We start from the raw sequence: 21,337 nt of genomic DNA, 5'->3' as shown, positions 1-21,337 counted from the left end.
TTCTAGGTGAGAAGACATAAAGGAGCAGTGAACGGCGGCTAAAAACCTATCTCCTTTCTTGTGTTTTTCTCACAGAATGCCAATAATTCTGGAAATGCAGAGAAAGATCCTTCAACAACTGCATCACAAAGGTAAGAAAGTGAGTCATTTCAGTGAACTGATTTTGCTGGTGTTATATGGGTTACAGAGCCCTAATATACACGCATTAAAAATTTACTCGGTCCTGAACTAAAGGAAATAGGGGCCAAGCTGTGAGAATCAAGGACAGTGCACGGCAAGACTAAAAATCAAGCAACTAGAAAAAGATAAACCAAAAACCCAAGAGAGACATCAGGAATAACAGGGTGTTTAGAGTCCAGACCCTGTGCCCTGCCCCCTATACACCCCACCCCTGTTCCCCCTACTCCCCCTGTCCCCCCTGACCCCCCTGACCCCCTCACTCCTGCTCCTCCCCCCTGCCCGCCCAGCGTCCAGTAATGATAGGAGGCATGGCTAATGGCAGGAGCAAGAGCTGAGCCCTCCTCCTCTGGAAGACACTGGAAGCTAGTTTGACTCCTTCTGAGTCTTGGCATTAGTCATTGTCCATTGCAAGAAGCAGCTTCTCTCACCGCACTAGTCTATGGGTATAAATAAAAATGCTTAGAAAGCAGTTTTACTACTTAGCAAACCGCCTGTAGAATGATTCCCCGCCCCCCCCCACCCCCCTCCTCACCCCCCTCCCCATCCCCACCAGGACTTATGACTCTTCAGCCGTAGGTTCTCATACCAGGCATTGGATTCCCTACTATGGAACAAGCCTCAAATAACATAGAGTAGTATCCTAATCCTGACCCTGATTTTCATTTAAAACACAGGGTTAGGGTTAGGTGGCGGTGCACTCCTTTAGTGCCGGAACTGGAGAGGCAGAGGCAGGAGGCTCTGAGCTCAAGGCCAGCCTGGTCTACATAGTAAGTTCTAGGGCAGCCAGGGCTACATAGAGAGACCATGTCTCAGAAAACAAAGCAAAACAAAACAAAAACAAAAGACAAAACAAACAAACAAAAACCCCAGACCAAAACAAAGCGATGGCTTCTGGAAGGAGCCAATCATCCAATCCAACAAGGCACCTCTGTTCACATTGTCTTAAAATTCTACTTTCCAGGTAACTAATAAATAAGGTATTGGGTTTCTATATGACTTTTCCTCCTGCCCTTAGCTTTGTTAGCTCTTCCCCTCACCTTCTCCTTCCCTTATCCCCTGCCTCCACCCCACCCCCCACCCCCATTTTTAACTCCCTCAACTCTCCCTTCACATCGCCACACACGGTTTTGCTACCCTCCCATCTTTGGTATCTCCCCTTCCCCCGCTAGGTTCTCTTCCTGCTCCCGGGCCTCTGTAAACACTCTGTCCAACTTAGACACGGAAATCTAAAAACTTGAATGGAGGGTCTGCACACAAAAGGGAAGCAGAGGGTGTTCGTGTTTCCAGAACTGGGTTGCGGCGCTGTGTAGAGTATTTTCCAGATCTGTCTATTTTCTTGCAAACGTCATAACTTCCCTTTTATGTACTGCTGAGGAAAACATTGTCATCACCCACTGATCAGTTGATGGAGGCTGACTTCATTTCCCAGTAACTGCCAGTAGAGCAGTAGTGGGCGTGACGTGCAAGTATCTCTGGTAGGATGTGGAGTCCCTTGGGTGTATGACAAGCAGGGGTACAGTTGGGCCATATGGTGGTTCTGTTGTTAGCTTTCAGAGTCGTCCACACTGGCTTCATAGCGTCGGCACCAATTTACACTGTCCGCACGTTCTCAACATTTGTTGTCATCTTTTTTTTTTTCTTTATGATAACCATCCTGACCGGGGTCAGATGGAACCTCACAGTAGTTTTCATTTGCATTCCTATGATGACTAATGATGTCGAACACTTTTAGAAATGTTTCCTAGCCGTTTGTGCTGCTTCTTGCTGAGAGCTCTCTGTTCGGTTCCGTAGCCCCGCTTTCCTGCTTCATGCTTAGCTGCGTTCGCTCTTTGGCTCCTAGTTTGGCCCTCGGTTTGTCCTTGTTTTCCTAAGGCCTTGCACTGCATCACTGAGTGATACAGCTGAGCTGTCTGTGCACGTAGAGCTGCAATAAATGTCCCTCTTAGGACTGCCTCCATTTTGTCACCTAGGATTTAGTATGCAGTGTTATTTAATTCTAGGACGTTTATATTTTTTTCTCTCTTGACATTAAGTTCTCAGTTTACTGTTGCTGTCGCCACGCTTCCCAGCCATGATGGCGATGGACTTCTGTCCCCCTGGGCCTGTAAGCCCAAATAAACCCTTCTTTCTGAGTATTTTGATCGTGGTATTTTATAACCAAAATAACAAAGTAACTAATATAGAGGCCTTTCCTATTTGGTTCTAACCATCTTATCATGAGTCCAGAAGGAAGATTTTTATTTTATTTTATTATAATTTATTCACATTACATTCCGAATGTGACCCCTTCGCTTGTATCTTCCTGTTCCCTCCCCCATCCTTCCTATTCCCCTCCCCTAGACCTCTGACAGGTGGGGTCCTCCTCCCCCACCCTCTGACCACAGCCTATCAGGTCTTATCTGGATAGCCTGCATCCCCTTCCTCTGTGTTCCCACAGGGCCTTTCTGCCAAGGGACAGTGATCAAATCTTGGGCACCAGAGTTTGTGTCAGAGGCAGTCCCCTGCTCCCCTCCCCCACTTCCCCCTGTGCAGAATGAGCTGTCCATCGGCTACATCTGGACACGGGGTGTAGGTCTCTGCTTATAGTGGTCTTGGTTAGTGCATCACTTTGTGCATGTCCCCCTGGGTCCAGATCTATCAGCCTTGATAATCTCCTTGTGGAGTTCCCACATCTCAGGCCCTTCCCTCCCCCCACCCTTCCATCCCTCAACTCTAACTCTTCCATACAACCTGCAGCTCTTCGCCCAGAGTCCAGCTGTGAGTCCCAGTATCTGTCCCAATTCCCTGCGGGGTGGAGTCTCTCAGAGGACATCTATGTTTGGCTAATATCCACTTATAAGTGAGTATACACCATGCCTGTCTTTCTGGGTCTGGGCTATCTCACTCAGGATGATTCCATCCACTCACATGTAAATTCCAAGATTTCTTTATTTTTAATAGCTGAATAGTATTCTATTGTATAAATTTTATTATTAAAAATCATTACAGAAGCTGGATACAGTGGCACATACCTGCAGTCCCAGTACTCAGAGGAGCAGAGGCAGGGGGATCTCTGTGAGTTCCAGGCCTACAAAGTGAGTTCAGGACAGCCAAAGCTACACAGAGAAACCCTGTCTCAAAAACAAAACAAAACAAAACAAAATTATCACAGAGCTATGAAAGTAACTCTGTCATAAAAAACGCTTGCTCACTTAAGGTCTCCAGAACTGCAATCAATTGTGATGGTGCGCACCTTTAATCCCAGCATTTGGGAGGCAGAAGCAGGCAGAACTCTGTGAGTTTGAGGTCAGTCTGGTCTGAGAGAGTGACCTGTCTGTCAGGTGAAACCCTGTGTTGAACAACAACAATAACAACAAAAATCATCAGAACCCATGTACACAAAACAAAACAACAAAAAACAGGCGTGGTGGTGCAGTCTTGTAATTTCAGTTCTGGGGAGGCAGAGATAGACAGATCCCAGAGGCTCACCAGCCAGCCAGCCTAGTCTAATTGGTGAGCCCCAAGCCAATGAGATCTCCTGTCTCAACACAGGGCCACTGGACCCCAGGGAATGGCAGCCAGGGTTGACCCTGCCCTTCACATGCAGGTGTACTCACACACACAGGAACCCACATGAGCACATGTGTACACACATGCACACAACATAGACCGTTTCAGTCATAATGTCCCTATAGATTATTCCTCATTTTATAATGGAGCCACGTATAGAGCGACACACTACTACAGAATCATTTATGACAATAAGAATTTTCACTCAGTCTTGTTGCAGATGTCTTTGGGATTTTTAGAGCTAGCCACTCCTACAATGTCACTCTGGCCATTAACAACTTTGACCATTAGTTAGTGACCTTGTTAGAAGCAACGGCTTGGTAAGGACTATGAAACCCTTGAAGCGAATGCTGCAGGTTCCTTTCTGAGGTGCATGGCGTCTTTTGCTTGAGGTACCAATTCTAAGATTCCCCCACAAGTCGCCTACTTCATCTCTGTTCCTTAGGTGGGAACACTGAGGCTGGGAGCTGGGGTCTCCCAAAGCCACGCAGGCCTGGAGCTTACACATTTTGAGCACCAGCTTTGCTTCTTTGACTGCTTGTCTTGTGGTTCCCTCTACCAGCTCTGACTTTGGTGTAAGAAAGATGTCTGCAGTTGTCTCCTGGCCTTTGGTATGAAAACACACAAACTCTGTTCTTTGTGGGTTCTGTTCTGAGCAGCTCCAATTGCACTGGGCAGGTCATTTGCCCAGAATTCACCAACTATGCTTTTTATTCGAAACAATGAAAGCAGGCTTTGTAAGGAGTTAGTTCTAATGTTATAGACTCAACAATGCTTCATTATTTATAAATTTGCTACTGTTGGGCACAGGAGGCCATAAGGGCCAGCTCCTGGCACCGAGAAGGATCTCTGGTATGAGTCAGCTAAACCGTAGCTGGCATCGGATATCTTGGGCCTAACAATCAGCACAAACTAACTAACAACTAATGTCTGGGAAACCATAAAATAAGCAGTGACGTTTATTACTACTACTTTAAAAATAAATAAATAAAAGTGCCACTCTTATGTGATTCTGTATAAATATGGCCCTGAGATCAGAGGCCTGAGACTTGCCTTTGCTTTTGCCAGCCTGTGTGCTGGTCAGTAGGCCTGTGCCTATCACCATGTGGCCTGTGTCCACCCTCCTTCCCACCCACCACCATGGTGTGTCATGCCTGTGTGTGCTCGCTGGCAGCTGCCTACATAGCAGCCTTCATATGGGATAAATAAAGTATGTCTTAACTGTCAGATCCATTCAACCCCTCCCCCCATACCCCCGCAGCCTCCCGTGACTCGGCACCTTGTAGCATCAGAGCGATGACCCTGACAAGATGACCACATTGATACATTCCAGACACGGACTGAAATGTTTTCTGCTGCTGAGTGAGGCAGAAGGGGGAGCCTGGCTCGTGACCCTGGGTAGCGGCAGTTGTGGCTAAAAGGAAGGACTTTCATTGGGACAATTAATAAAGCAGTGCAACAATAGCTCTTTGAACGATATTCTGTTTGAGAGGAATTATGTTTGTGATGCCTCCTCACTGTCATGGTAAGCCCGTCTTTGGCAGGAAAGCCATGGCCTCTGGTTTACACAAGGTCACAAGTCACAGCTGACTTTGATGCTAAGAACATCTCTGAGTTCTGGGATCTAATTCCTGGTGTCCTTCCTGCTTTTCCTTTCTCAGTCTTCGTTTTCTTTCTTACTTTTTCTTAAAAAGATTTATTTATTTATTATGTATACAGTGCTCTGCCTGCATGTTAGCTTGCACGCCAGAAGATGGCATCAGATCACATTATAGATGGTTGTGAGCCACCATGTGGTTGCTGGGAATTGAACTCAGGACCTTTGGAAGAGCAGACAGGGCTCTTAACCACTGAGCCATCTCTCCAGCCCAGCCCTTCGTTTTCTTATTGTTCCTGTCTATTCTCTTTCCTGCCTTCCTTGCTTCTTTTCCTCCGCTCAACACTTCAAACTCTGCTTCACGCGCCTCTCTCTCTCTCTCTCTCTCTCTCTCTCTCTCTCTCTCTCTCTCTCTCTCTCTCTCTCTCTCTCTCTCTCTCTCTCTCTCTGCCTTTCCACCGCTCTGGTGCTTCATCTCCTTACCTGGAGGGGATGGCTATGAAGGAAGGCTGGTTCCTTCACAAGCCTCTGTGATCCCTCTTTAAGTCTTTTGATTAAAATTTTTTTTCGTTTCCTACAAAAGACGATAACATCAACGGAACGCTATGGCACAGCTGTGTCCTGTTTGACTCTGCAGAGGGAATGGGAGCCCTAACTGACCCTGCGCGCCGCTCATGCGCAGGAGAGATCTTCCTGCTAGATCCTGAGGCAAATCACATGTCTGGCATGACGAATTATCAAGGCCATCACTGGCCCCTGGGACAAGGACCTTCCCAAGCCTGACTTCATGTTTTCCACATTACCCCTTCATATTAACCTGGGTGGGGTGTGCGTGAGAAATTCTCCTCAGAGCATACGAGGCTACGTGAAGCTGTTTGTATTGGGCCTTATCGGGGGCCCTGCTCTCATAGGAAGTGCCTTGGGCCTCTAGAGAGAACTGCATGAATTTCTTTGGAAGCCTGGTGGTTTGAAGGCAAACGGCCCATGTAGGCCCATATATTTGGATCCTTGGTCCCTAGTTGGGGGGACTGTTTGAAAGGATTAGGGGGCGTGGCCTTGTTGAAGGAGCTGTGTCTCTAAAGGCAGGCGCTGCTGTTTTTAGAAGGTTTGTGATTTCCAGTGTGAGCTGCCCCCTTTCTGCTCGTGGACATGGATGACCAAGACGTGAGCTTTCAGCTGTTTCTTGACCGTCTATCACACACTGTAAACCCACTGAGACCGTAAGTCAAATTAAAAAGCAAAACGAGCTGTGAGTCGGTGGGGTCCTGGCAGCCTCTGACGGACCTCATCATCTACGGTCCCTGTCACTGCTCACCCTGGCCCTGCCGTGATGCTGGTCTTGAAGATGCCACCACACTGTCCTCACGGCTTTCTCTATCAGAATCATCACAAGGTTTCCTTCCTCCTCTGCGGTGGGCCTCTGCTCAGGTGTCACCTGAGGACAAACCTGTCCCCGAGCCCTGCCACCCTTTCCCGACCCCCGCTGAATACTCTGGTGTCTCAGGCACACTATAGAAGTGTTCTTTGAATCTCTGTACTTTCTATTTTCTCCACGAGGACATAGGCCAGGAGAACAAGGCTTCACTTATGCTGCTCACGGATTTAACCTCAACACCTAGAAAACGGCACCTGCTGGTAGACTCACAGCAGTTATCAACTGAACAAAGAAATCAATGATGTTAACCATCTTAGTATTCCGAACTGCAGTCAACGCCCTGCTCAGCTGGGCCTGCACCGAGGTCCTGACACGTGTTCATTCCTACTTCCCCTCAAGTGCGCTTTCTCCAACTATTTAAGGTAGGCATCGTAAATGCAAGCACAGAGCCAGGTGGAAAACGCAGTGAGTATGAGACACTCAGGCAGCAGAACAGTAAGATGAAAAAGAATTGTAAGTAGAGAAATGGAGAATTCAATTTGCCACGGGGAGCACAATTGCTGTCCTCACACCTCATTCTTGGGGCAGAGATTTTCGGCTCCGTTTCTCAGGAGAAAAATATCGTCAGCTCTTTGGTCACAAGACAGGAAAGTAACAGAGCTTCCACTCTTTTTGTGGGGGAAAGAGAAGTTTAATATTGAAATCTGAAAAAGAATGATAGCTTATACAGGGCATCATAAAAAGTAGGTCTGCTGTGATAAAAGAGATGGACGAAGGTTCTCTGCCACCGAAAGTAATGGTTACTGTCATGTGTCTTGACTATTGATGGTGTAATTCAGTTTTATTCAATGAGCATTAAAAAATGACTCTAATATGTAATACAGGATGGCAATCCTGAAGCATGCAGATCAATATAATCCTCTTATTGCTCCATTAAAATTTAACTCCAGCCAGGCATGGTGCCTTTAATCCCAGCACTCGGGAGGCAGAGGCAGGCGCATCTCTGTGAGTTCGAGGCCAGCCTGGTCTACAAAATGAGTCCAGGACAGCCAAGGCTACACAGAGAAACTTTGTCTCAAAACACAAAACAGAACAACAACAACAACAACAACAAGATTTAACTCCAAAGTGTCTTGGTAACACACTTGTAATCCCAGCACGCAGGAGGATGAGGCATGAGGCTTGAAAGTCTAGAATACTCTGGGGTATTGATGAGTCCAGGGCCAGCCTAGCCTAGATCCCATAACAAGCCCTTGTCTTACAAAACAAAACAAAAACAATTCCAGCTCTGGATAAGATTTAGGATGGTGGAGAAATAGTAGATTTATATATCACGTACGAATGCCTATAAAAATGGTTCTCCCACCAGAAGGGTCATAATATGGTGTTTGATGATGAGAACACAGTGTGCTGGTTCTCCAGGTGTCCTGTTGGGGACTTAATGTTTATATTCCCAAATCCAGAAGAACAGGTGTCAGGCAGGATGCCATGAAAATGGGGACGCTATAGCAGTCTTCTTCCCCAGATAGATGACAGCCACATTTCTGCAGGGAGATAGGCAAGGTCAAAATTCCATCCATCTGAAATCCTGACTTCCTGCTGCCATGAGTAAGAGCTTCAGGAACGACTTCAGGTGGCATGAACTTTCATGGGAATCAGTGGGGCAAGCGGAACAGGCATTAGGTGTAATTATGAGGTGGTGCTGATCGGCTTTGGGAAACCGGCCTCCACCTGCCCTCTTGGAAGGCTTTGATCAGAGGATGCTATTCAGGACATTGGCATCCTCAAGGGGGTTGTCAGCATCCCAGGAGTCATGAGTGCTGTCATTGACACCCCCCCCCACACACACACACACAATGTCTCCTGGGGGAAGCTGGGTTGGGAGCAAAGGTTCAAGTGCCTTTTGCCATTTGGTAGTCTTCCATTTTGATGTGTGGACTCAGAGACTGAGTGTCCCATGGCAACGAAGCAGTGAAGGCCTGTGCTGTGGTATCCCCTGCCTAGGGAGGCAAATCTATTAAACAGAAGGTGATGGACCGGAGGTTAGGCAGCCTGTGGACAAATCTTGGCTCTGCCTGCCAAGTCCCAAGTGGCCATGAGAAGTTACCTGACTTCTTTAGAATTCATGCAGATCTTTCAGCAGACACAAGTGTCTTATTTCATAATTTGAGGTTTAGGGATTCCTACAAACAGATTTCTAAGGTAATATTGAGGGTTGCTTGGTGAACTTGAGTTTTTATGCAACTCTCTTTGCATTTATTTTATTTTTAAAAGAAGATTTATTTATTTATTTAATGTCTCTGAATGCTCTGTCTGCACGTACACCTGCAGGCCAGAAGAGGGCATCAGATCAGATCACGTTATAGCTGGTTGTGAGCCGCCATGTGGTTGCTGGGAATTGAACTCAGGACCTCTGGAAGAGCAGACCATGCTCTTAACCTCTGAACCATCTCTCCAGCCCCACATTTATTTTATTTTTATGTATATGAATGTTTTTCCTGCATATATGCACGTGAACCCTTTGTGTGCCTGGTGTGGTGCCTTTGGAAGTCAGAAGATGGCCTTGGGTTCCCTGGAACTGAAACCACCACGTGGGCCCTCTGCAAGAACAGCCAGTGCTCTTAACCATGGTGCTGTCTCTCCAGCCCCTTTATGAACATTTTAAAACAGATGAAAAAAAAATGAAGTGCAGGGAGGTTAAAGCAGTCGCCCAAGAACACATTGCATGCAGCCAGACCTACAAGTGAGTCTACTCTGGGCGGAGTCTGGATTCCTCATCCCCACTTTATCCCCTATTTACTCTCTTCTTAGACACTTGTATCCAGACATTTTAGGGAGGAGCAGTGAATATTTATCCAGCCTGGTTGTGATAGTCAGTAGGAGTCACGTACTTTAAATGCTATAGGAATGCCGCATGGTTTGCTGGGCAATCACATATATCGTTTAGGCAAATATTTCTGTTGAGATATCGTGTCCAAGTCACAAGGGTACACCTTAATGGATTATCACAAAGTAGACACTCTCGTGTAATCAGCACCCATATCAACAGATAGAATGTCACCTAACCCCCCTTGAGTCCCTCCACTACACATGCCCCGCCCTCTCTCTCTTTCCTAGTGGTGGCATTATTCCGGTTCATAATGCTATAGCTTAGTTTTCCTCTCACTATAACTTTTATGTAAATGTGGTCACTCAGCATGAAGGATTTTGTATCTGGCTCTATTTTGGTCATCACTATGCTATGAAAGTCTGTTAGGATACATAGGTTAAATTCTTCTGGTTTCATCGTACAACTGTTTGCTGTTTGTATATAACACAAATAAATTGCTCTTCTTATTCTTTTTTCAGTTGGTGGACCTTTGGATTGTTTTCTCTTTTGAGCTATTGTGAACCCTGCTGGTATGGTTTTTGTTTTGTTTTGTTTTGTTTCTATGACTTCAAACTCATGGGGCCCTTTCTCCATTTCCTAAGTGCTTGGGTTAAGTGCACTCGGGGATGCGCCTATTTTTACAGTAGAATTGTGTAGGCGTGAGGTTCCCCTACAGTAGCTACTGCCATAGCTCCGAGGGCTTGTTATGTGCCTGTGCTCCTGTGTCCAGGTGAGAATTCTAGTCGTTTTACATCTCTGTTCACACTTGTGTTCACACTTGTTATCACCACCATTAACCTCAGACATGTGCTGGGCGTGATCAGACCTCTGTGGTTTCATCTGCGTTCATCTGACCTCTGTGCAAGCGGACTGAATGGGCGCTCACTGATGTTCTGATGTCCTTTTTCATGGGTTTCAAACGCCTTTTTCCATTTTCTCAAATTTTACGTATTCAAAAATTTCAAATTGCATTGCCCAGTTCTGTGTGCATTCTTAGTCTACTCTGGATACTCTCTCTGTTTCCCCGGTTCTCCAGGACCACTAGATGGATTAGATGACGTTACCACAGGTGGTGCTCACATAAAGGAAGTTAAGGAAGCACCCGGGGACACTTGAGATGCTGGAGAAGTACGGAGATTCTTTTTCTCTAGTGCGTATAGTCCGTGTAGTTGTGGAAATAGTGTTGAGAGGACAGTTAGTATGAACTATCGCACAGCAAGTGCTAATCTGAGGGCCACAGGCTGTGAGTGGATCAGTGTGAGCTTAGCAAGTGCTAATCTGAGGGCCACAGGCTGTGAGTGGATCAGTGTGAGCTTACTAAGGGAGGTAGGCTGTAGTCTAGGGCTTCCAGGACAAGGTTGGAAGTAGGGAGGAGTGGGAAGAGGGCTCCAGGAAGGGTGGGCCACAAGACCCTGAGACATGAAGATGGTGGGAGGAAACAGCATTCCTGTTAACCCCTGGTTGTCTCCCTGCAGGAATTTCTAGTTGTCTCATGCAGGGCTTTATTAGGGTGGGGACCAAGCTCTTTCCATTTGTTTAAGCATGCCTATGTCTACCACGGGGCCTGGCATATAACCAGTGGTTGATAAATATGCTTAAATGCATCCAATCCCACTAATGTCCCTATAAACTTAGTAGGATAGGATCAAAGTAATGGTTAGAGACAATTAGATGAGCAAGCTGATGTTCTCAGAAAGATTTCTGCAGGAAGCCGTGGTCAGTTCTAATTAGAGGGAGATAATAGAGAGAGTCTGGTCAGCTTGGGCTTGATGTGGCACATGGGAAAGTAGAAGGTGTCACTAAGGGTTCTTAAATAGAGGGAGGCAAAGAGATGAAAACAGTGTCTTGCAAAATCCAAGGGTGGCTGAACGGGAAGGAACTAGCAGTGGGAACCCGGCGAGGAGGACAACGGTGACGTGAGGCAGCCACTCATTTGCTTGCTCAACAAACACCTACTGAAACCGTGACAGATATCTGAGGTCAAACTCCAGGCTCAGGAAGGAGAATAAGATGTTCGCCTCGTAAATCTTGTTCACCAAAGACTCTATACACTGAGAGGGCTGCTATGGCGAGCAAACCCATGGCTGGGACCCAGGGGGAACTTAGAGCAGGAGGAACACAAGTGAGGGACTCTGGGCCGTGGGGACTTTAGATCTGCTGGGCGGGAGGAGCCAGGGTAGAGGTCAAAGGAGTGAAGGAATGACACGCTCCTCCCACCACCTCCTGCACTCCCTGGAACTCCCTTCTTATTTCCTGCTCTACTGCTGTTTGACTCTCCCTTCCCCTTCTAGAATATGCTTTCCCAGGTAAAGAGTTCTTATTTGTCCTAGTTTCAGTTATACCCTCAACACCGCACCCGGTACCTCCCACTACCAAAGAGTTTTCTCTCTCTCTCTTTTTTTAAAAAAGATTTATTTATTATTATGCATACAGTGCTTTGCCTGCATGTACACCTGCAGGCTGGAAGAGGGCATCAGATCTCATTATAGATGGTTGTGAGCCACCATGTGGTTGCTGGGAATTGAACTCAGGACCTCTGGAAGAGCAGCCAGTGCCCTTAACCTCTGAGTCATCTCTCCAGCCCCCCCCCCCCACACACACACACAAAGAGTTCTCTTAAAAGGTTTCCTTTCAGTCCTGTAGATGTCTGTGACTGCATGTGGATTTGCGTTCAAGCGTGCCAGGCCCGAGGAGGCCAGAGGCATCGGATCCCCTGGAGCTGGAGGTACAGACAGGTGTGAACTACCTAATGTGGGTGCTGAGAACTGATCTCAGGGGCTCCAGAAGAGAAGCAAGTGCTCTTAGCCACTGAGTCATGTCTCCAGCCCTGCGCTACAAAGACAAACATTTTAGAATACATAAAGGGTCATTGGAGTTAGCTCCCATAGGACAGATAGCATTTAGACAGTGGGTAAAATGGGAGGGAGAGACACTAGTTTGGATGTGCGAAGTCTTATATGTAATGAAGAAAAGAAGATCCATCTGGAAGATGGATTTACAGAAAAATCCTATTTAAAAAAAAAACTATGGTGGCCAGGCATGGTGGCGCACGCCTTTAATCCCAGCACTCAGGAGGCAAAGGCAGGCGGATCCCTGTGAGTTCGAGGCCAGCCTGGTCTACAAAGTGAGTCCAGGACAGCCAAGGCTACACAGAGAAACCCTGTCATGGAAACCCCCCAACAAAAAGAAACAAACAAAACAATAAATAAACAAGGTAAATGGTGGTCTCAGTATTTGTGTCTTTGAAGTCTGACAGAGTGGGGATTCAGGGAGTGACAGAAGAAAGGGAAGTGAAAATCACAGTTCTAGCTTGTGGGGTGACGGCTGACAGAAGCCTCAGAAGTGACAAGTGTGAGCACGGGTAGGGTGTGCCTAACGTGTGGCGTCAGGTCTGAGCAAGGCAGATCGAGAGCATCAGGGCAGAAGAGATGCTAATAACGTACATGGGAGGAAGATCGAAGGAGCAAGAAAGAGGACAGTGCTGACCACGGCCCTGACGCTTGGAAGCTGGAGGTGCTGGCTTCATGAGTGAGGTGGGAAAGATGGTGGCGAGAACATTTCTGGACAGGTGGTCGTCAGTGCCTGGTGCTGCGATGTCCAAACCGTGGAGATTATAGGTATTTAAGTATGCCAGGTGGAGATACCTAGGTAATATATACATAAACATAATATATGCATTATGATATATCCCTTGGCATGGTACCCAAGACAATAGAGAGTATACAAATGTGTATATTACTTTTAGGAATATATATATGTATGTGTATGTGTATATATATATATTCCTTATTTATCTAAAAAGCCTCCTTATAATGTCTAAGTTTTTGTCATTTCACAGTATCTAGAAATCACAGATTAGCCATTTCCACACTGGTAGACATTTAGGTTACATCTGCACATTGCTGTTTTTACTATACTATACTATACTATACCATACTGTACTGTATTATACTATACTATACTGTACTATACTGTACTGTATTATACTATACTGTACTGTACTATACTGTACTGTATTATACTATACTGTACTGTACTATACTGTACTGTATTATACTATACTGTACTGTACTGTACTATGCTATATTGTACTATACTATACTGTACTATACTATATTATACTATACTATATTGTATTGTACTATACTATATTATACTACACTATATTGTACTATACTATACTATAATATACTGTACTATACTATACTATATCATACTATATTATATTGTACTATACTACACTATACTATACTATACTATACTATACTATACTATACTGTTCTATACTATACTATACTATACTGTACTATATTATACTATACTATACTATAGAGTATCTTTGCAGAAAAAAAAAATCTCAGTCTACTACCCTGGTTATTTCTGTGTGCTTCCACCTGAGGAATGTTTAAATACTTGGCACACATCATTGAAATTGCTTTCCAAGTAACTTGTACTCTACTCACTTGACTTGATAATTTCCTTCCCATACGTTCCACCTTATGGCTAGGGTATTTTAAAACAAGCTAGAAGACTGCTTTTACGAAGTTGATAAATTTTTAAAAACTAGGAAATTGGACAGGCCTACCTCAAAGAGGATGATGAGCATCAGAGAACCTCCTTATGGAGATGGCCTCAAATGTGGCAAACCAGCCGCTGGGCAAAAGGACCTCATTTCTGCCACAGACAGAACACTGCTTAAAAAAGGGCAAGCTTGGATGCGGGCAGAGTTGACGGCCAAACTCTGCCAATGCAGGGTAAGCAAGTCCTCAGTAGTTCCTGCCTCACAAATATGTCTGTCAGATATATTGGGCCAGAAGGCTGAAGAAGATGCTCCAACATTATAGAGAGTTTTGGGTGACTGTTCAGGCAGTAAACTGTCTCTGTCATCTTCTCATTTGGAAAGCCGCTAACCTGCATGCCTGGCTTACTCGGATAATCCAGTTTATCCCTTCTCAAGTCTCTAAGGGAGCTGAAGACCAGCTAGCTTACTTTTACAATGAAGCTTAACTGTGTAGGGGCGAAGGTGTTTTTAAATGTAGATAGGTGTTCCAAGTTGATAATGACAATATGTGATGGAGGTTGAGTTACATTAGGAAATTTAGACGCACCAAGATAGGAAAGATGTCTTCTTCAAGGCTGTCAAATACAAATAGCCAAAACACCAAAAATGTAACATTTATATAATTCCTGATTGTGTCATGGTTCTTCTTGTTATAGGTAATCTACTCTATATGTGTGTAATAATATAAATGTATATGTTAAAAAAGGATATATGTTTTTAAAAAGTAGGAAACTGGCTCACTGATGAAAAGTACTGGCTGCTTTACCCCAGCACCTGTGTCGTGTGGCTCACAGCCGATTGTAACTCCAGCTCCGGGTTGCCGGTACCCTCTTTGGTCTTCAAGGGTATCCTCACATGTGACGTGCACTCACACACACACACACACACACACACACACACACACACACACACACATTTTAAAAAATATCTTAAAAAATCAAAACTATTTTGAATTTGCTTTTCCATGAAGATTTCATGTGTGTGTGTGACAGACGACTTTTGATTATTGTAACAAATGACGTATGAAAAAAGCTTCTTTTGGCTCACAGTTTTCAGCATTTCAGCACATGGTGCATGGCCCTTCGCTTCTTGGCTTGTGCATGAAATGCATCATTGCAAGCACACACATCAGAGCAAAGTGCTCGTGTTATAGACACTGAGAGGCAAATAGTCCCACATCCCCCTTGAACAGTCACATGGCATCGCCCATCAGGTTCTGTCTCTTGAAGTTCAACTACTTCTCAATAATATCATGGACCAGCTACCAAGCTGTTGCCACACGGGACTTGGAGGGACATTCCAGATCTTTAGAAACATGGTTATTAGCCATTAGTATAGCCTCCTTCATGGATTTATTTTGATAAAGTGGCTGATAAGCTTATGATGCCCCCTCTCTCGTTCTCCCTGAGAGAGAGATCTTGTTACTTTTTTAAGATGATTTTTTTTTTATCAGATAGGATTATTCATTTACATTTGAAGGTAGAATTTGAAGAGCTGGCAGCTGGGAGCAGGCTCTGTTTGTTTGTTTTAATTTACTATGTACACATTGTTCTGCCTGCATATACACCTCTATGCCAGAAGGGGGCACCAGATCACATTATAGATGGGAATTGAACTCAGGACCTCTGGAAGAGCAGCTTAACCTGTGAGCCATCTCTCCAGCCCCAAGCAGGCTGCCTGCCACATAACCTTGGGGACAGCAGGAGTTCAGATCCCCAGCTCCTGTGTGAAAACCAGAGCTGGTGACAGTCCTGTAATCCCAGTAACTGGGGAAACAAAGATGGGAGGATCCGTGGGCATTGCTGCCAGTCAGTCTTTAGCTGAACTGATGAATTCCAGGTTCACTGAGAGAGCATGTCCTCCCAAATAAGAAGACTGGTTAAAGACCACACCTGATCTCAACCTCTGACCTCCATGTGCGTATGAACACTCTTAATGCCCCCCACCCCATCCCCACCCCACCCCAAAAGAACAAAAAGGCTGAAAGTAGAGAAGGCAAGTCCTTGTGTTTTGGGTTTCCTAAAATATACTTCTAAGAGGTATAAATTAAATGGAAAAAAAATATTGAGCTGGGCAGAATGCCAAGAGGAGGGGGCTGATGTTTGGCTTCAGAAAACATATTATAAGCCGGACATGGTGTCACATGCCTTTAATCCCAGCACTCGGGAGGCAGAGGCAGGCAGGTCTACAAAAGTGAGTCCAGGACAGCCAAGGCTACACAAAGAAACCCTGTCTTGAAAATCCTAAACAACAACAAACAAACAAAAACATATTATAGCTCTTCCTGGGTCGTTGCTAAGCTTGAGAGAGTATCACTCTGTAATTATGGTATTCAGAAGAAGACAGTAAACAAAACCCACACGTAACCGGTTCCGCTCAGGGTCTCCAAGGTAAGACAGAGAAAGAAGGAAGAAGGGAGCCAACAAAAGACACTGATCATCGGGTAATTTAATTATCGACTTTTAATCCAAAGTCCCCAGCAAGCCACATAGGTAAACACCGAGTAGCCTCACTGGGCTGCTGAGCTCTCTGCCTTTCCAGATGTCCTGTTTTTACTTCCTGCTGTGGTCTTTCGTACATCCTCCCCTCCTTCACTGGGCTCCATGGTGGCTGCCACCTCTGGGCCGCTTTTGGTCCCTGAGCTCAGGCCTTCCTCCTGCTCCTCTGCGGCAGACTGCTCCTTTTCCTCTGGGGGATGTCCGTCTTCTTGGATGGACAGCACTACCTCCTCGGGCACTCTGCGGGTCTCCCCGGGTGCTGCCGGATTCTGAGGATCTGGATAGTTGTTGTGACTTCCATGGGGGTCTACCTGACTCTGGGACTCCCCTGTCACTTGTGGTTCACCTGTCCCTGAGCTGCTCTTGCTTACCTCAGGAGCTAGGCTGTTGGGAGTCTCACAAGTGTCTTCACCACTCTGTGTGACTGGTAAAGCCTCACTGTGGTTCTCCTCCCTGACTGCCTTGTCAGGAGTCCTAGCGGCGGCCCTGTGGTTTTTGTCTTGAGACTGCTTCTCAGGTGGTGCCAGCTCTTGGGACCTTTCTTTTGTTCCCAGTGTCTCTTCAGCGGCAGGGCTGTTTCTGTTGATCGCAAGTGCAAGTGTGGTGGTGTCTTCCTCACGGGGTCTTGACTCTTTCCCTGAAATGGATTCTTCCGTAATTGTAGGGAGATTCTGATTTACATCTTCAGAGCTTGGATCCTGCGCATCAGAGCCCTTTTCGGCACCGGCACCGTTTTCGCTCCATGCTCCCGGGAGTTCCTTACACTTCTCATCCTGCGTTTGGGTTTCTGGTGCTGGGGGTCTGGTTTTTCTTTCGGGTTCGTCCCACTCCTCCTCCCTCTGGCCTCCACTAGATGTCTCTGAAGCATTTCGGCTCTCGCTTTGAACGGACTGGGACTGGTCCCGCGTTTCCTGTGTTATTTCTTGTGTGGGCAATGCCTGGGTCTCGGGTGTTCTGCTGTCAGCCTTCCGCTCCGCTAAACGTGCGTCTTCAGGTGGTACTCTGCCAGCATCCTTTCCTACTTCTCCAGCCTCGGATAGTCCAGTATCATCCACCGGCTCAAACACTTCCTGTGTCTCAGATGGTTTCCCAGCAGCAGCTTCTAGCGGCTCTGACGCAGCTTTGTCTTTTTGCGGGAATGGAGCTTGTGTTGCAGCAGCGCGTTCCTCATCTTCAGGTGGCCTCTGCGCCACGTGGTCACTTATCTTGGTGTCACTTTGCCTCCTGGCTGGTTTTCCTCTTTCTCTGGGGATCTCCTGGGTCACACTGCTGCTCTGTTTGGAGCCTTCTACTGGTGTGTTTCTCTTAAATGGGACTTCGTCGTTGTCACCTTCTGTTGCCGGCACCTCTTGTGCAGCTTTCTGACAATTCTCTTCTGGCTGTTGGTTTTCAGGGTCACTGGGCTCAGATGCCTCTCTTGGCAGGTTGTGAATCTTAACGTCTTCCCGTAGGCTCGTCTTAGTGTGTCCATCCGCTTCACCTTCTTCATTGCTGGGCTGAACAGATGAGGCCATTTCGGATGGAAATTCCAGCCTTTCTTGAGCTGGCCCAGCCCCCACTACCTGATGGCTCCCTCCAGGGATTGCCTGGAAATCCTCAGCACCCATCTTCTCTGATTTAGACATCACTCTTGGTTCTGAATTTAGTAATGATATGTCAAGATAAAAGAGATTCAGCAAGCTGAAGATGGCAAGAAGAAACTCCTCAAAACTGATGGTGCCATCTCTGTCAATATCCAGGAGGTTCAACTTTCTCTCCACAGCGTGAAAGAAATGTGGCTGCATGCAAACACAAAGAAAAGTCAGTTTATTCACAGGTGCTCCTGTGCTCTCAGTGTCTTCAGGCCTCCTGAGATTTTTTTTTTTTTAAGTTTTAACTTTACTTCTCTTAACGGCGAAATTGCCTTAAACACTGAGGACCCATCAATTCTGGGTCCATATTTCCATCTTAGCGCCAAGCCTAGCACTGGCAATCGTATCACTTGTGAGCTAAGGGTCTGCAGCTCTGTGCTGAGGTCTGCCTCAGTGAAGCAATAGTTGTGTAATGGAAGCCTCCCTTTTTCTGCATGACTGATTACACAACTGCAGAGAACAGATACCTGGGACGAGGGGATCCAAAGGTCAGTAAAAGCAGAGTGAGCGGCTGGCCAAGGGCAGATGGACAGGCAGCGCTGCTGCCCAGCCTGCGTGGGTTACTGAGTGGCACGTGGGGCAAGATCAGGCTCCTCACCTGAAGGAAGTTCCCGATTTCCCCCTCAAGGAGCTGCCTCAGCTCCCTGTGGGTCAGCGTTGCCTTGTCACCATCCTCATTGGCATACTTGTGGAATGTCTCAATGACACAGAAGATGCCGCTCAGGAACCGAGACATCTTCACAAATGCAGAGGAGGCTGCAAGAAAGAACAGCGTCTGGAGAGCACGTGCTCTTGCGCAGGAAGTGCCTGGGCTCTGTCCCCAGCACCACACAGCAGCTCACAATTATCTGTAATTTTCAATTCCCAGAGATACAATAACTTCGTCCTGGCCTTGGACACCAAGGTAGCTGGGTGCACATACACACATGAAGGCAAAGCACTCATGCACATAAAATACAAATAAGTAAACCTTCAAAAAGAACAAGGCTCGCCTCTCAGGATCGGTTCTCTAGGAAAGGCAAACTGAGGTCTCCCTTTCTCTCCTGCTTACCCCTGGCCACACTGCCTGCTATATTCTGTATATTAAATATTTTATTTGCATTCAGAGGGGTGTTTAGTTTTACAGAGGACGTTGTGGTATTAGAACAGACACTTTATTCTATGCTGCAATTAACAGCAGCACTCATGAGTTTAGGGGACACTTTAATTTCAAGAACCAAGGGGCGTGGGGAAAGGAAGGAAAAGCCTAAGTTAAGCCTAAGTGCTAACATGCTAAAACACACACACACACACACACACACACACACACACACACACACACACACGAAGCCAGCAGAGGGGTTTAAACCTCTGAACCCCGGCAGAGAGCGCCACCTGCTGTCCTCGCCTGGCTCAGCCTAGCCTCATCTGCAGGGAAAGATCTTATCACCCTCAAGTCGATAAAGTTTTGGAAGGAAGAGAGGACGTGTTCAGAATCGAGCCTTGTGTAACACGGTTTTGTGTGTGTGTGTGGTGGTTTTTCTTTTCTTTTCTTTTCTTTTTTACCAACTGATATAGTCCCATGAGCACTAAATGGTAAAACCAAGTCCTGACCCTCCCTCATTAGCTAGCATTTAAACTAATTTAGCTTTGCGTCTTAATGTAAATCTGAGTCCTGTGTCTTATTAAACATAATTTACGGCATGGATCATATATATATATATATATATATATATATATATATTTTTTTTTTTTTTTTTTAGGAAATGACTGGAGTTCTATTATCAGACCGTGTCTTGCAGGACTCCCAGCATTAGCATTCTAAACGGGGGCTGGCTTTCCCCTGAGCCACCTGCACGGTCTGCGCATTCTCACGCAGGTCTCGCGCATTCCCACGCAGGTCTCGCGCATTCTCACGCAGGTCTCGCTCATTCTCACGCAGGTCTCGCGCATTCCCACGCAGGTCAAGCAAAACAAGCCGCCGCAGAGACCCTAGATGCTCAAGTCTGTGAGACTTACCTTGTTCAGGAGCGAGAGCAAGCCGGAAGGTGGGGCAGCAGGCTGTGAGGCTCTGTTCTGGCTCTGGGACCTTTTTATGGAGCCTCTAATTGCTTAGTTAGAAGGAGACACCCTCTGGGGGTAATGACCCGATTCGTCACCACCGAAGCTAGTCTCCCCTCCTTCTCTGCCTTCAGCTCTCACGGCTGTTGGTCCCTCCTTGAGGTAGCTTCCAGTCTTATCAGATTCATCACCAAGGCGAGGAAAGAATCTCTGTTCCACTGGCTGATTTTTTGTAGGTTATAATTTTGAAGTATTTTCGGGGCTTCAGGGTGGCAGATTTCTTGTGTTCTTGCAGTCTTCCTGCTCTTAACCCGAGGACATAATTATATTCTGGTTGACAAATCACAAGGCTGGCAGAGACTTCTGAAGTCATCTGATTCCTCCCTCTGCCTGCATTCTGACCTCTGTCTGACCTAACCCTGAGAGAGGGGTGTCAGTCACGTATGTAAAATGAAGCCCTGATTAATCACGGGGCAAGGTTGAAGATGCTGGTTGATTCAGCTATTTTCACGTTCTGCTCTCCTTGCCCATAGGCCAAGTTGGAAAACAACAGTTTCTTGTTAGATAGCCAAAACCTTGCTTACCCAAGATGATGCTATTTTAAAAATAGGATTGACATCTGCCTTTAAAGGACATTTTTTTTTATCGTTTATGGAACTCAGATATGAGTCTTCTCTCTGTAATGGGGAGAGGGAGCAGTGGAAGCTGAGGTACGGTATGGACAGAAGTGAGTCCCAAATGCTCATTTGGGAGTAATGTTTTAGTGCCTTTAGAAATACTTAATTTTGTTATCTTCCTAGACGGTGTAAAAGAGAACAGAGTGTGTTTTAAGAGATCCTTGCCTCTTTTTACAAAGGACATAAGAAGCCATAGGAAAAAGAGTAAAAGGCAAAGATGAAGTCAAGGAAAGTGAGAAAACAGAGGCTAAAAGGGTTGTCGTTTAGCAAAACCTTTATTCTGAGTTTGCTGACAAGGTAAGAGCAAGTTGACTGAGGGTTCGGGTTCCCCCCTCTGGTGGTCTGTGTCGCTAAACAGTG

General features: G+C 46.1%; 1 protein-coding gene and 1 long non-coding RNA gene across 2 annotated transcripts; one reads left to right on the top strand and one right to left on the bottom strand.

Moving 5' to 3' along the window:
• Window positions 1-77: 77 nt before the first annotated feature.
• On the top strand, window positions 78-5,098 carry LOC311590037. Its single transcript, XR_014776735.1, has 3 exons — window positions 78-131; window positions 2,917-3,019; window positions 4,991-5,098. It is a non-coding gene; the product is annotated as an uncharacterized lncRNA (long non-coding RNA).
• Window positions 5,099-16,570: 11,472 nt separating this feature from the next.
• TCHHL1 (trichohyalin like 1) lies at window positions 16,571-20,353 on the bottom strand. The gene is made up of 3 exons (XM_084769202.1): window positions 20,259-20,353; window positions 18,859-19,016; window positions 16,571-18,407 (listed from the first exon to the last, which is right to left on the bottom strand). The coding sequence occupies exons 2-3, from the start codon at window positions 18,994-18,996 to the stop codon at window positions 16,641-16,643; spliced, it is 1,905 nt and encodes a 634-aa protein (XP_084625328.1). The 5' UTR covers window positions 18,997-19,016; window positions 20,259-20,353; the 3' UTR covers window positions 16,571-16,640.
• Between the last annotated feature and the right edge of the window lie 984 nt (window positions 20,354-21,337).

This window comes from Acomys minous (assembly GCF_964271855.1).
Source record: "Acomys minous genome assembly, chromosome: 19".
Classification (NCBI taxonomy): Eukaryota; Metazoa; Chordata; class Mammalia; order Rodentia; family Muridae; genus Acomys; species Acomys minous.
Note: the sequence above shows the minus strand (reverse complement) of the source record. Positions and strands in the feature narration are given on the sequence as shown.